This window comes from Parasteatoda tepidariorum, chromosome 7 (assembly GCF_043381705.1).
Source record: "Parasteatoda tepidariorum isolate YZ-2023 chromosome 7, CAS_Ptep_4.0, whole genome shotgun sequence".
Lineage (NCBI taxonomy): Eukaryota > Metazoa > Arthropoda > Arachnida > Araneae > Theridiidae > Parasteatoda > Parasteatoda tepidariorum.
The window spans coordinates 16,661,471-16,675,476 of record NC_092210.1 but is presented as its reverse complement, the minus strand read 5'-3'; the positions used below and the strand labels follow the sequence as shown (position 1 = coordinate 16,675,476).

At 30.6% G+C, this 14,006-nt stretch overlaps 1 protein-coding gene across 1 annotated transcript in view; it reads right to left on the bottom strand.

Moving 5' to 3' along the window:
* Positions 1-14,006, bottom strand: part of LOC107449725 (fibrillin-1) — a gene marked incomplete in the record, with an annotated part of 285,801 nt that overhangs the window by 131,242 nt on the left and 140,553 nt on the right. The window contains 1 exon segment of the mRNA XM_043039583.2: positions 4,173-4,380. Within this exon segment, the coding sequence (XP_042895517.1) occupies positions 4,173-4,380 (208 nt within the window).

Genomic DNA, 14,006 nt, shown 5'->3' with positions numbered 1-14,006 from the left:
GTGAAAACGGAGCATTGTAGATACGACAAATGTTACATTTCTTCCATAAACCATTTTCCTTTATTCGTTAAGTTTTGAAAATCAAATGAATTACATAATATAAGAAAATTTCATAATTGAACGAATTTTTTATCTCAATTAAATGATAATAATATTTATTAAATTGATTCAGAGTTGGACAAAATTTGTTTGATTATAAATTATAAATTATTTGTAATCGACAGCTGAAATTATAATTAAATGTATAATTCTAACAATAATTATAAAATGTAAATGCAACAGTAATTGTTAAATATAAATTGCAATAGTATATCATTATTGATTGTAAGCGTAGTTAACTATAACTTGCAATTATTATTGTAATTGTAATCATAAGTTATGTTTACATGAAATTGTAACTGCAATGACTTGATTGTTCGTACATGATTACTTATCTGTATTTAAAATTAAATAAAAAATACTTGTAATTGTCCATTATTATTATATGCATGCTTAGTATATGATGAACTATATTGCAATTGTACTCGTAAATTGTAATTGTAGGAAATCATGATTATAAGTAATTGATTATTTGTTTGCAACTTAACAATTTTGATTAAATTTAACCTTAATAATTTATCCATAATTAAGATTAAATGTAATTAAAATTATTTGAAATTGAAAATAATAATTTATTTTTATTACGTTAAAGATAGTAATCAGTATTACAAAAATAACAGTAAATTACTAATTGTTATGAATTTATTAAAATTATTAAATTATTAAAATTGTAATACCATTAAATTATTTTTAAAGAATTACATTTTCTTGTCAAGTATTGTTCTGTCAAGTGCTTGTTTTGTCAAGTTGTTGAAATAAATAATTTAAATCGAAATAAATGACATGCAATGGAAAAACTTGCAGAAACTGGACATTAATTATGCTTTTAAAAAACGAAAAAGCGTGACTAATACTCATTTTCTAGTGAATAATTATTAGAATTATTATTATTATTATTGAATCTGCATAAGCATAATCAAAACATGTAGTCCATTGATATGAATTATTCGCTTTTAACCTTTCATTTCTACCAAACTTATGCCTCAGCTCGCTTCAACTTTTTGTTGCCCACGCGACAATGGAAAGGAATTTTCACTAAGAAATTTGCAGTCGCTTACGCTTTCATGCTTATATCAACTCACACACTTGATATTTCAATTTTTTGTTGCCCACGTGAAAGAGAGATAGAGACTTTCCTTACCGCCGTGTAAGAGAAATATGTAAATATATATATGCTAGCAGTTTAGAAGCAAAACACATGTTTATAAGCCATATATCATTGTTAAACTTTAACTGCATTTTTTCGAGAGCTTAACAGTAATTATGATCAGGTGTGTACGTACTTTAATGAAAAAGATGAAAAAATATTTAAAAAATTAAAGATGCTGTTAATAAATATTTTTTAAAATTTAAGCCAATTATGGGGTTTTACACATATAATTACTCCCTCTCTCCCCCTTCTCACAAATTGCTACTGAAATTAATAAATGTATTTATATAAACAAAAAGCGAAAAAAGAAACATTTTGCAAATATGCAGAGCAGCCTGAACTATCTTAGTACCAAGAGTGAATTAGCTTAAACAAAATACCACCAATATTATTTTATTACACTGGGAATAATATTTAGAACAATGTGTCTATGTGTCAATCTATACGCGCGATAGATTAAATTAAAACGACGAAGGTACGACATACAAAATATATTTCCCTTATAAGCATTCTTAAAATTCCTTCCAATAGAATCTCGATTTTATTTACCTATTTTGGAATTTAGATGCATTTCAGTGCTGTATACATGTCCAGCTAAGAAGACGAATATATTTTGGGGAAGAGATAAATTTCTTACACTTTTATAGTGATATGGAAATAAATCTACTTTTAAAATAGTCACTATGCATGTAATCCACATACACTTCCATGTTTAGATTTCAGACTTTTATTTTGAGAACCTTGTTTTGCCAAATATCAACGGAAAGATTTTTAGATGGAATTTTTATTTTCCATTTGGCTTATTTCCAATTTGAATGTATCGGAGGTATTTTAAATTCACCGCCAGCTTACCGAAGTGAAAAACCAAGAAATGAGTTTTTTCTTCTTCTTTTCGTGAGTGAGTATTTTTGCAAAGTGGAAAATATTCGAAAAGAAAATTTGTCGGAAGGTGGGCCGTGAAAGAGACGGAATCCACTTTATTGTTTTCTACGCATTTTGATGATCAGTCACAAATGATGAAGTTAAAAATTATAATGGAAAGAAAATGCGATAAAAGCATGTCTGTACACTGTAAGAAGAACTAAAAAATGGCTTTAGATATAAATAAACCTTTAAAAAAACTTGAAACATTTTTAAAAGTTAGATAAAATGTTAAGATTTTTGCATATAGGAAATTTAACAATAAAAGATCAAATCTGAAATTTGTGGAGAATTTTCAAAAGTCGACATTCTTGTACCATAATCGTCAAAGCAACCCTTCCGAAAAAACATTGCCAGTTTTGTATTTGTCAATTGTTTTTGCTGCCTTGGCGATGGCTGTCATTTAATATTATGTATTGATGATTCTATGGAATGGAATTAATTTGAAGCCGAGGTAGGGCAGACCATAAGGATTAAGAATTGCATAGGAACCCATGGCCGAAAATGTCATCGCACGCCGCTAGGAGTGCTTCCCTATTATGAACTGTTTCTACAAGTGCTTTCCAAGAAGTACTTTAACTTATTTAAAATGTATTTAAATTGGTTCAGTATTAAACTGCTGTTTGTAGAAAATGCAACACCATGAAGGAATCATCAGAATCAAATGAAATATTATTTTAATAATGGATNCGTGGTGGCTGCACCAAATACTGATTTCGGACGCTTAATTTGTTTCTTTTGTTTTGAAAATTTCATCATTTATTTGTATCAGTACAAGTCGTTTCTGCATTAAATTTCATTTGATTCTGATGATTCTTTCATGGTGTTGCATTTTCTACAAACAGCAGTTTAGATTTTTAATCGTAATTTAATGATTTGGCGACTATTTTGAAAAGTTCACTAAATTTTTAATTAACTATAGAATGTATATTTCTGCGTATATTTGAGTGAAATTTTCGGCTATAATTAAAGGCAAACAAAATATTAACATCAAATTAAGATATTGTAGGAAACAGTTCAAAATAGTGAAGTGCCCGTAGCGAATCCTTTTGGATCATGCGTTTCTATGCAATTCTTAATCCTTGCCTCAATTTCAAGTTTTCCAAATCTTGGCGATTATTTTGGCGGAGGATCCAATACGGAGTTAATAGAATAATTTTTTTACATATTGTGTTTTTTCTTCTTAATTATATATTTTTATTTGTGGATACGTAATTTAACGCTATATTTCTGTGACATTGCCCTTTCAGATTTTCATTTATTTGGTTTATTACAAAATAAACTACCGTCAAAAAATTGAATCTGTGAAAGTCAGAACTTTTTATAACCTTTTTTGTTATTTTTTTGAGAAAAACCACTCAGTTTATTTAAATAAAAATTCTAAAAGATACGAAATAGCGAGCAATAGTGAATAAAATGATGACTATATTAATTAGAAATACACTTTTTAATGTATTTAAGTTATTTTGGTTTTAAAATAGGGAACAGTTTTGAATTAACCAATCCACAAACTGACTATATTTTGTATTCAAAATAACTGACAACTGACTATATTTTGTATTCCATAACAAAATATAGTCAGTTTGGCGATAAGTTGCCTAATGTGTCAATTTATACTAATTTTTAGGTTTTTTAGTATATCTGATGTCTGTAAAACTTTTCTCAAATTTTAATTTTAGAGAACAGCATATTATTTGTTATTCGTTGGATAGAACCTTCATTATTCTTAAATTAAAAAGGTTATGATTGTTGTGAAATTTAGAAACTTCATTATTATTAAATTGGAGGGTTATGATTTTTACGAAATTTAGGACTTTCCTTATTGTTAAATTGGAAAGTTGTGGTTGATGCGAAGTTCAGAACCTTCATTATTATTAGATGGAAATGTTATGATTGTTAACGAAGTTTAGAAACCTTCATTATTTTTAAATTAATAAGTTACGAAGTTTAGAACTTTCAGCATTATTAAATAAAGAGCTTGTTATTAGAAAATGTAACTTACCACCTTGTCCTGGATGGATTACATTTCCTGGTCCAATCGGATGTAACTTCGAACCTCCATTAGTACCTCCACCTCCATCAGGTACTTTCCCACCAACTCCTGGTAATGATGTTCCACCACCGAAACCATCACACGAGGGTCCAACTTGTCTGTTGCCACAGTAACATATGTTTGGTCGAATACACCGACCTTCACCACACGAAGAGCGGCATAGTGCTGAAATGGCAATTACAAAAATATTAGGTTGGCAAACAATACAACTTTTAGAATTCATTTTATAATCGTCGTTGAACAGCCGACGCAATTTCGTGTTTACGATTTCTAATGCTCAACTCCGTAGCCTTGTAATTTTAAACCCAATCCAGAAAAAAAAGGAACTCTTGGATCAAGTATTGGGAGAAATTTGGCTTCGTGGAGGACTTTCTGATGGAACTAACCCGTATTTACAATACACGGAGAGGAAAACTACGAAGACCTCCCATGGTTAACCTGATGGCAAGAGGACTCTATCCCATGATCCGTCTACCACAGAGGATATTTTACGTCAGCACTGTGGTTGGAGCAAGTCGGATGTGGAATTCGTATCGACCAGCCATCGCTGGGATTTGAACCCGGTTCACCTCATTGAACGGCGAATGCTCTATCCCCTGAGCCTGACATTTTTTGACTCATGGACTTCTGAGACATTTTTTTAGCTCATTTTTAATCTAGAAGTAGGAGCCGTGATGACTCCTACTTCTAGATTAAAAATGAGCTAAAAAAATGTCTCAGAGCATGCAAGTTAAGTGGAATTAAAACTTGATTTCTTATCTATATATATGAAAATGAGTGTCGGTCTGTCTATTTGCTCTTCGATGACAAATTATAATTTTTGAATAATATTTCCCCCTCGTTATATATTTACCGTATTCTATTGAACTTAGTTATTGACTTTAACATTTTAGGGCTAAGTTTCTTTATTTTTAAATTTTTTTTTTTAAAGCTTGAGATTTAAAAATAGCGAAGAACATAAATTTTTAAATTGGAAATCTTAGTCCAATATAACACATTTTAATGAATAGAATAGGGCGTAGTTTGGTATACGTTACACGATGGATTCATTGGCGATGTTTGGAAGGGTATTAATGTTTGCAATTTGTAGTTGCAGATTCGGTAGGTTATTGCTTTTTAGCCATTTTACCTCTGCATTTTAGAATTCAAGTGCGATTTTACAGTTGAGCTTGAGATTTGTAAATTATAAAGCTTAAAGATGGTTGAAATTTTAAATACGAAATCATGTCAAGCGGGTAACGTATACCTGAAATTCTACCTAAAATAGAACACAAATATTCAAAAATATTAATTAGTTGCAAGATAAATAAAGAAATAGAATTTTTGAAATTCTCCATAGGTTAACATGGAGGGAGCAAAATTCCTCTTCTGCTGAAAGAGAATCTTAAGGGTCATAACTTTTATTTATTTCTTATTTGGATTGTTATGCCAAATTTAAGACTAAAAACTTAAGGTTGAATTTATTAACTTTTTTACAATTATTAAATAGTAGGTTGGTAATATTTACTTTAACTTTGATACTTTTACTTTGATACTTTTATATTTACTTTGAGTAAAACTGTGTCTAGTCTATTTATACACTTAAAAAATTAATTAGAAAATGTAGATAATTGTAAGGAAGTAACTTTTTAGTTATAACTAAATAATCTATTTAGTGAAGCAATATAACAAGTTTTATAGCAAAAAAATATTAATTAAAAATTTTAAAAAAAAATTGTTTATTAAATTGCAATGCTAAGCGAAATTTTTTTTACGACACTAAAGTTTTTAATTTTTATATTATTTTGATAAACTTATTACTAAGAAATCTGATTTAAGTTTATAAATAGATCTTAACTGAATCATAAGAAAACTGTTTGTATAACGAATGTGGATGCCATCAGTGTAAGTAGCTGAATTCATTTGTACTAAACTTAAATTTCAAGTGAATAATTTTGAAGAAAAAATGTTTTGTGAGACGAAACAAAAAATGATATTAAATAATCATTGTTGGTGAATATCAGCGATTAAGTAGTTATTTTCCCTAATGTATGTAAAAATGATAAAGAGACGATTTTGCAATCGAAAAAAGAAAGAAAAACAATATCATGAAGTTTGATTTTTAAAATAAAAATTTTGTATGACAAAGCAACAAAATTAATAAATTTGCTTAGTTACATCTCTTCCAAACAAAACAGCAGTGCAGTAAAAATTAATAAATTAACAAATAATACTTAATAATTATTAATTAATAATAATAATTAATAATTAATTAATAAATAATAATAAATTAATAATTAATAAAAATAAATTAATAATTCATAAAAAATAAATTAGTAAATAAAATTTAATAAATAATACTAAAAAAACTTCCTAAATAAATAAGTTTAAGCGTTTCAGTAATGGGTTCGATAGCTATCTTACTATACCATTTCAATGTTTTTAAATATTTATATAAAGTTTTAGGGAAGCATTAAAATAATATAAGGATTCAATTTAAGTATGAAACAATTCAAAACAGATATTTTATAATTTTATGCGTATGAAATTATATGCGTATGAAAGGCAAAAGCACACTCCTTGACTCATCACTCCTCATTCTCCCACTTTCCCTCAAGTTAGGAAGCTTAAATTTGGAAAATTCGCTCACTATAATAAAAATTGAAAAAATTAAAACTTCATTTTGATTTTTGTAAATAATAGAGTAGTTCCGGGGTAAAAATTAGAATGAACAACATTCCTAAATAACACGTTACTATCAAGAGAGAAGTCTACTATTTGGGAAAATGTGGTCGTTATCAGAATATTAGGAAAAATGAAAACAATTACGTAGAACAACGAAGTAGTGAGCTTGTGAAGTTGAAAAAGAGTGTGGAACCGTGTAGCAGTGAGTTTGTGTGGAAGAATCGAATAGACTCAGATTTACCCGATTACACCGAAGATTCACAATAATGTAGCTGATGGCAGCAGAAACTAACATAGAACAACGAAGTAGTGAGCTTGTGCAGTTGAAGAAGAGTGTGGAACCGAAAAAACAGTAAGTTTGTGTAGAGGAATCAAGTGGCCTCAGATTTACCCGATTACACCGAACATTCAAAATAATGTAGCTGATGGCAGCGGAAACTAACATAAAACAACGAAGTAGTGAGCTTGAGCAGTTGAAAAAGAGTGAGGAACCGAGAAGCAGTGAGTTTGTGCAGAAGAATCAAATGGCCTCAGATTTACCCGATTACACAAAAGACTCAAAATAAAGTAGCTGATGGCAGCAGAAACTAACATAGAACTATGAAGTAGTGAGTTCGTGCAGATAAAAGAGAGTGTGGAACCGCGAAGCGCAGAGTTCATGCAGGCGACTGGTGTGTAAAATAAAATCTAAACTAAATTGCATTCAAAAATAGAACAAAATAGTATAATCAGTTCTCACATTAATATTTTTTTCTGCTAATTAAGATTTTTAATGCTTAACTCTGCTGTTTTGTAAAGTAAAATAAATGAAAAAAAAACCTTTTAGTTTTACAGCAGTTTTAGTAACTTCATTTTCCATACAATCAAGAGGGAAATATTTTAAAACAAAGCTTAAGTAATAAATTTTTAATGAAAAAGAAAGATATTGGGGAATATTCAGGAATTTTAATTTACTTTTATATTCTCGCAAAAACGTTGCTGTTATAATTCTCCAGAATGAAATTTATTTTTTTGATTTTTTTATCAATTTCTAAGGGCACGTTTAAAATTTTTTTAAGTTTCTTTTCATTTTTTTTCCCATTGGTTTAAAAAGAACTTTTTTTTTTGTAAATGTATTACCTTCAAAGAATTCATAGTTATAGTATATAACAGTGAGTACTTTGTTTTAACTGTAGTATTTTAAATGTAAAGCTTTTTTTAATAGAATTTTATGACTGAAAAAGTTATTTTTGTATCGAGAAGATACTTTACATGTAAGAGCAAGATCCCGGATTTTTTTACATAGGAGTTTTTGGATTAGTACACCATCCATCAAAGAAAAAAAGATTGTTTAAAAACCTTTTAGGAAAATGTTTTCTGAGAATTATTTTCTTTAAGCTCCTACAAGCTTTAGTTTAATTCTTTTAGATAATAAATATTAGCTTATTTTTCTCCTATTTTCTCTTAAAAATAACATTTCTGTTTTCAGCAGCAGATGTGTTAACAAGTTATTAAATTAGAACGTTACAAAAGAATTAAATAACTTGCATTAATTTTATAACTTTATAACATTACACATTACGTACAGTGTGAAAAAAAATTAAACACCCTTATTAACTTTAGATCTAATAATCAAATTTTTACGTATTAAGACTCAATCTTAAATGTTTAACGGGTGAACTCAAATATGCTAATTAGTTACTACAGACGATATTTTAAGTTGCGAACTAAGCCATAAATACATATTTTCTCTGAATTAAAAGTTCCTTTTTTTCTATTAGTTATGATTCCTGACCCCCCCCCCCCCGAAAAAAAAGGGGAAAGCCGCAAACTGCGAAATATGGTCCCAATAGTTAGATCAACAGAGCTGTCAAAATTTAGGACCCTTTAATATTAATTATATTTTTTGCGTATTTCATCATATCTCGAGAGCTTTTTAAGCAAAAAAGCTCCTTTTAAGAACTTTTTTTAAAAATTTTTGAAGAGCAGAAAAATTTTTGAGAGCAATTATTAAGTTCATTTATCTAAAGATAATTCCACAGAAGAATGTTTTTTTTTAAATTTTTATTAACTTATCTAATTACAGTCGTAATTTTACTCTGCATGGTATACAAATTTTTACCTCATTTTAAAAAAAATGCATTTTCATGTGACAAAATGTGAACGAAGAGAAATCGGATTTTATATGCATGGCATTTTTAAATTTCAATTTCTCAGGAACTACTAAATCGATTTCTCCCAAATTTTGCATTTTGCCATACCAAAATATGTTATTTAAAATAATGCAAAAATTTGTTCACCCTACTATTCAAACTTTTTTCGACTGCTATAAAATAATAGAATAAAAAATCGATAATTATTAGAATTTATTTTATGCGTGGAATTATCTTATAATATACGAATTTCATAATTTTGAGAAATTTTTCTTCAACTAGCTTAAAAAGTTCTCAAGATATGATGAAATACGCGAACAGTATAATTAACATTAAGGCATTCAAACTTTCGACCGCTCTCCTGAGCAAACTATTTATACGAGATTTACCAGATTGCTGGTACTCCCTATATTTTGGGAGCCAGGAAAACATAACCTGGTACGAGTAAACATAACCTTGTACCAATAGTTAAAACAGGAGTTACATGGAAATGCATGCAAGAGTACGCATATCTGGTAGAGGGGGGGCAATAATGATTTTTCAGTTGCATGTCTTTCCTGAGCTGAAATTATCTCTTCCGAGGGCCAACTATCTTCTAACCCAAGTCAAAATTCTTGATGGTTTCATCAAAACATTTTGATGGTTTATGTTGGTTTCAGTGCAATTCATGATGGTCACCATCATCCAACATTTTCCATAATGCCCTCATGGTTTTTGATATGGCAACAAACTTCCATCATTCCATGATGGAAGTTTGCAAGCCACCAGAAAAGTTTGATTATCATGGACCAACAATCCATGATAATCCGTGATGGTCCATGTTGGTTCCAACTATATAACTCCATTATGGCTGATTTGAAATTCTTGATGGTTCTCAGTAATATATACTATCAAAATAATTTTTTTTTATTTTTATGTTAGCCCATCATAAATTAGTCAGAATTCTTACATTGGGATGAGGGATGCTCGTGATCGTTCCAGCATTTGATTTCTAAGAAACTATGATGGAAATTTCTGATGGTTTAGCATGAACAAACCATCGAAACAAATTGCTATTCTTATGTTGGTTGAGGTGATGGTTATTTATGTCGGTTACCAACAAAAATAAAATGGTGCATGATGAAATTATTGATTGTTATCATAAAGATTATATTGGTTCATCAATGGAAGCCATCAAAAGTTCTGACTTTGGTACGGTGGACGTAAGCAGGATTAACGTGTCTAGAATTTTTTGGTACATACATTTAGTCATTTTGAATTTCATTAAAAATAAAGATCGATAAAATATATAATGTGACTTAACACAATTTTGTTTTAAATTTGTTTTACTGTGGAAGATAAAAGATAATAAGATAAAGACGTTCTTTCATGATGACTGTACATTAGAATGCGAATTCCACCAAGTTTTTGAAGATCATGAAAGGTTAAGGGCATAAAATTCATGCTGAAAGTTTATCAAAGACCACCACAGACGAAAATGCGACGCTCGTAACTACTTCTTGAACTCAAAACACGCATTGTTCCTCAAAAAGTTCTCAACGAAGGCAAATTTCCCCCAAAACTTGATCCAGGAGTTCCCTTGTCCTCTGAATTGGGTTCAAAATTACAAGACTACGGAGTTGGACATTAGTAGTCGTAAACCCAAAACAATTGGATCGGTTGTTCAACGACGGTTATAAAATATAAAATAAAAGTTTGCTAGTTTGAGCCGTGGTGGCTCAGGGGATAGAGTGCTCACCTTTCAATGAGGTGAACCGGGTTCGAATCCCAGCAATGGCCGGTCGATGCGAATTCCGCATCCGGCTTGCAACGACCACAGTGCTGACGTGAAAATAGCCTCAGTGGTGATCATGGGTTAGAGTCCCCTTGCCGCCGCGCTAACCATGGGAGGTTTTCATGGTTTTCCTCCCCATGTAACGCAAATGCGGGTATGTTCCATCAAAAAGTACTTGAGGAAGGCAAAATTTCTCCCTATACTCTATCCAGGAGTTTCCTTTTTTTCTGAATTGGGTTCAAAATTACAAGGCTACAGAGTTGAACATTAGTAGTCGTAAACCTAAAAATTGGGTCCTCTATTCTATGACGGTTATAAAATAAAAAGTTTGCCTGTTAATTTATGGCCCAAATTATTGTTTCCACGTGCCCAGTGTTTACCATTTGTTTTAAAAATAGACTTTTAAACCACTATTTTTGTACCGACCTTTTAAAATTTCCAAAATAGAGCATATTTTCGAAACTCCTGACAAAGTAAAGACACTTGCATTACGGTTCTGAGGAATATTCTGGAAACGGCTTAGAGACGCTTGAATGACTGCGCATGCGCCAGTCCATCGCCATTTTTACAAATTCCAATCGGCCTGAACGTGCTACACGTATAAGCTCCTCAATAAATTCAATGACATAATTTTCTGGAAGAACTCTATCAGCAGTTTAAACAATAAAAAAATCATGCAAACAAAAACAGGACACCTTTCTTAAAATTAAAAAAAAAAAAAAACCGCTGAGAAGAGTTTAAGCTTGAAATTCAAATAGCATTACTTTTTCAACGCACTAAAATCTCAATAACTTAAAATGTTAGATTTTAAACCTATATTCGAGAGCTAATAAATTCTTTGTTAAATAAATTTCTCTTCCTAAACTTTCAGTTCTACTAAAATGTGGAAATATCTCGGCATAAAAAATCCTTTTAAAAATTTATTGTTGAGTGTTTTTATTCATATAAAAAAGCTGCAAATAATTTAGAAACTGTTTTTTCAAACGTAAAAGTATTAGAATAAATATAAAATGCAGGCATTTTTTATCGATCATTATTTTAACTGCAGGCATAAATTTTGCGCTTTAAAAATATAATAAATGCATTGATTTACTCGGGAAATTTTATTCCTTTTTTAAGTATAGTAATAAATTGTATACTTTCTTTTCAACAGTTGCTTATTTTTAATTGTTGAAGTAAATTGTATACGTTCTTTTCAATTATTACAATTGTATGCTTTCTTATTGCAACACAACTGAAATTATATTTTGCAGTGATAATGTTCGAGCTTCGTGAAGCAAAAATTCATTTTTACAACTCCTCAAAAGTATTTATGTAAATCATATACAATAAAGCGTTTTCTTATTTCTAAAACGCTCAAGCATTTTATATAATTAAATTAAAATAAATATTCGAATGATTAAAAAAAATTTCTTTAAGAAATCAAATCGAAAATTAACTAGTCATTTAGAGCGCGGTGGCTCAGGGGTTCAGGTTCGTACTTTTCTCGCATCCTAATGGGTGTGATAGGTTCGAATCCCAGAGGTGGATGATTGATACAAACTCTGCTCCGCCGCAAAGGCTCGGGGGATAGAGCGTTCGCCTTCGAACCGGGTTCGAATCCCAGTCGTTACGAGTTCCGCACCCGGCTTGCACCGACCACAATGCTGACGTGAAATATCCTCAGTGGTAGACGGATCATGGGTTAGAGTCCCCCTGCTATCAGGCTAACCGTGGCGGTTCTCGTGGTCTTCCTCTCCATGTAACGCAAATGCGGGTTAGTTCCATCAATAAGTCCTCCACGAAGGCAAATTTCGCCCAATACTCGATCCAGGAGTTCCCTTGTCTTCTGGATAGGGTTCAAAATTACAAGGCTACGGAGTTGAACATTAGTAGTCGTAAACCCAAAAAAATAGGTCGGCTGTTCAACGACGGTTATAAAAAAAAATTTTGCTCCTGGCTCGACCACAGTGCTAACGTAAAATATATTCAGTGGTAGAAGGATCATATCTTAGAATCCATTTGCTCTGGGCTAACCATGGAAGGTTTTTTTTTGCTTTTCGTCTCCTTGTAACGCAAATAGGGATTAGTTCCACCCAAACGTCTCCCACGAAGGTTAGTCCATTAGAATGCTGGAATCAAGAGTTCCTTAGTCTTCGTTGTTGGGTTCAATATTACAAGACTGTGCAGTTAAACATCGAAAGTAGTATACTGAGAATTGGGTCGGCTGCTCATCACCGGTTGTGAAACTAAATATAAAACTCGTTAGATAACTAGTGGTAAAGTTTATTGTCACAACGTGGTGCTGTATGCAATGGGTAGGAAAATGTTGCCATTTTGCTAAGCTTTGAAAGAAATTTTTTTTTTCGATTTTACACTTGCTCTAGCATTAGAATATCTCTAGAGCTAGTGATTTAGATCACGTAAATCTCTCTGCTAGAGCATGTAAATCTTGAATTTTCAGTTCCACAGGTACATAGTATCATTTAGTCTGTGGCAATGTGATTTTAAACATATTTTTATACATATTTTATACTTTTTATACATATACGCTTGCCGACACCGTGCTCTTTTTTATTTATTTCGAAAAAATTAATGAAAATTTCATAATTCTGAGACAAACAAATTACTAAGCCTCTTAAAATCTCTTAATATTTACTAATATAATAAAAATTCCCATTGTTTTCCCCAATTATTTTTTAATCACTGAAATCTATCGAGGCAGCCTGCAATCAACCATCTGGTGTTGACTTTTGGGCAAAAAAAAATATACTTCGTAAAATTCCTTCTAAATTAAGAGTAATTTTATGGCTGTAACTACACACCAATCCATTATATCATTATCGAACATCGTTTTTCAATCTAAACCTAAGAGATTGTTCTCATCATTTTCAGTATGATCGATACGTTGGCCATTAATGAAAACTTACGCATTCAGTTCTCAGTTGCCATTTTCACTTCTGAAAAGTTCGTTAAAATTGATTAATCGTAGTACAATGGAATTCTTCCTTTCTAAGGTTACATAGTTTTCTATTAAAAGTTGTGAAATAGAAAGCGATTGAGTTATAGTTAAAAGTTTCATTTGATATTATTTTTTAAAATTTTAACATCTTAGAAGTAATATGGTGTTTTTTCTTGAAGTTAATTATTCGATTAAATGTATATTTGGCCCATGATAAAGAAGCAGGGCCTGCACTAAGCATTCACGGCACCTGACCAAAAGCATATATATAT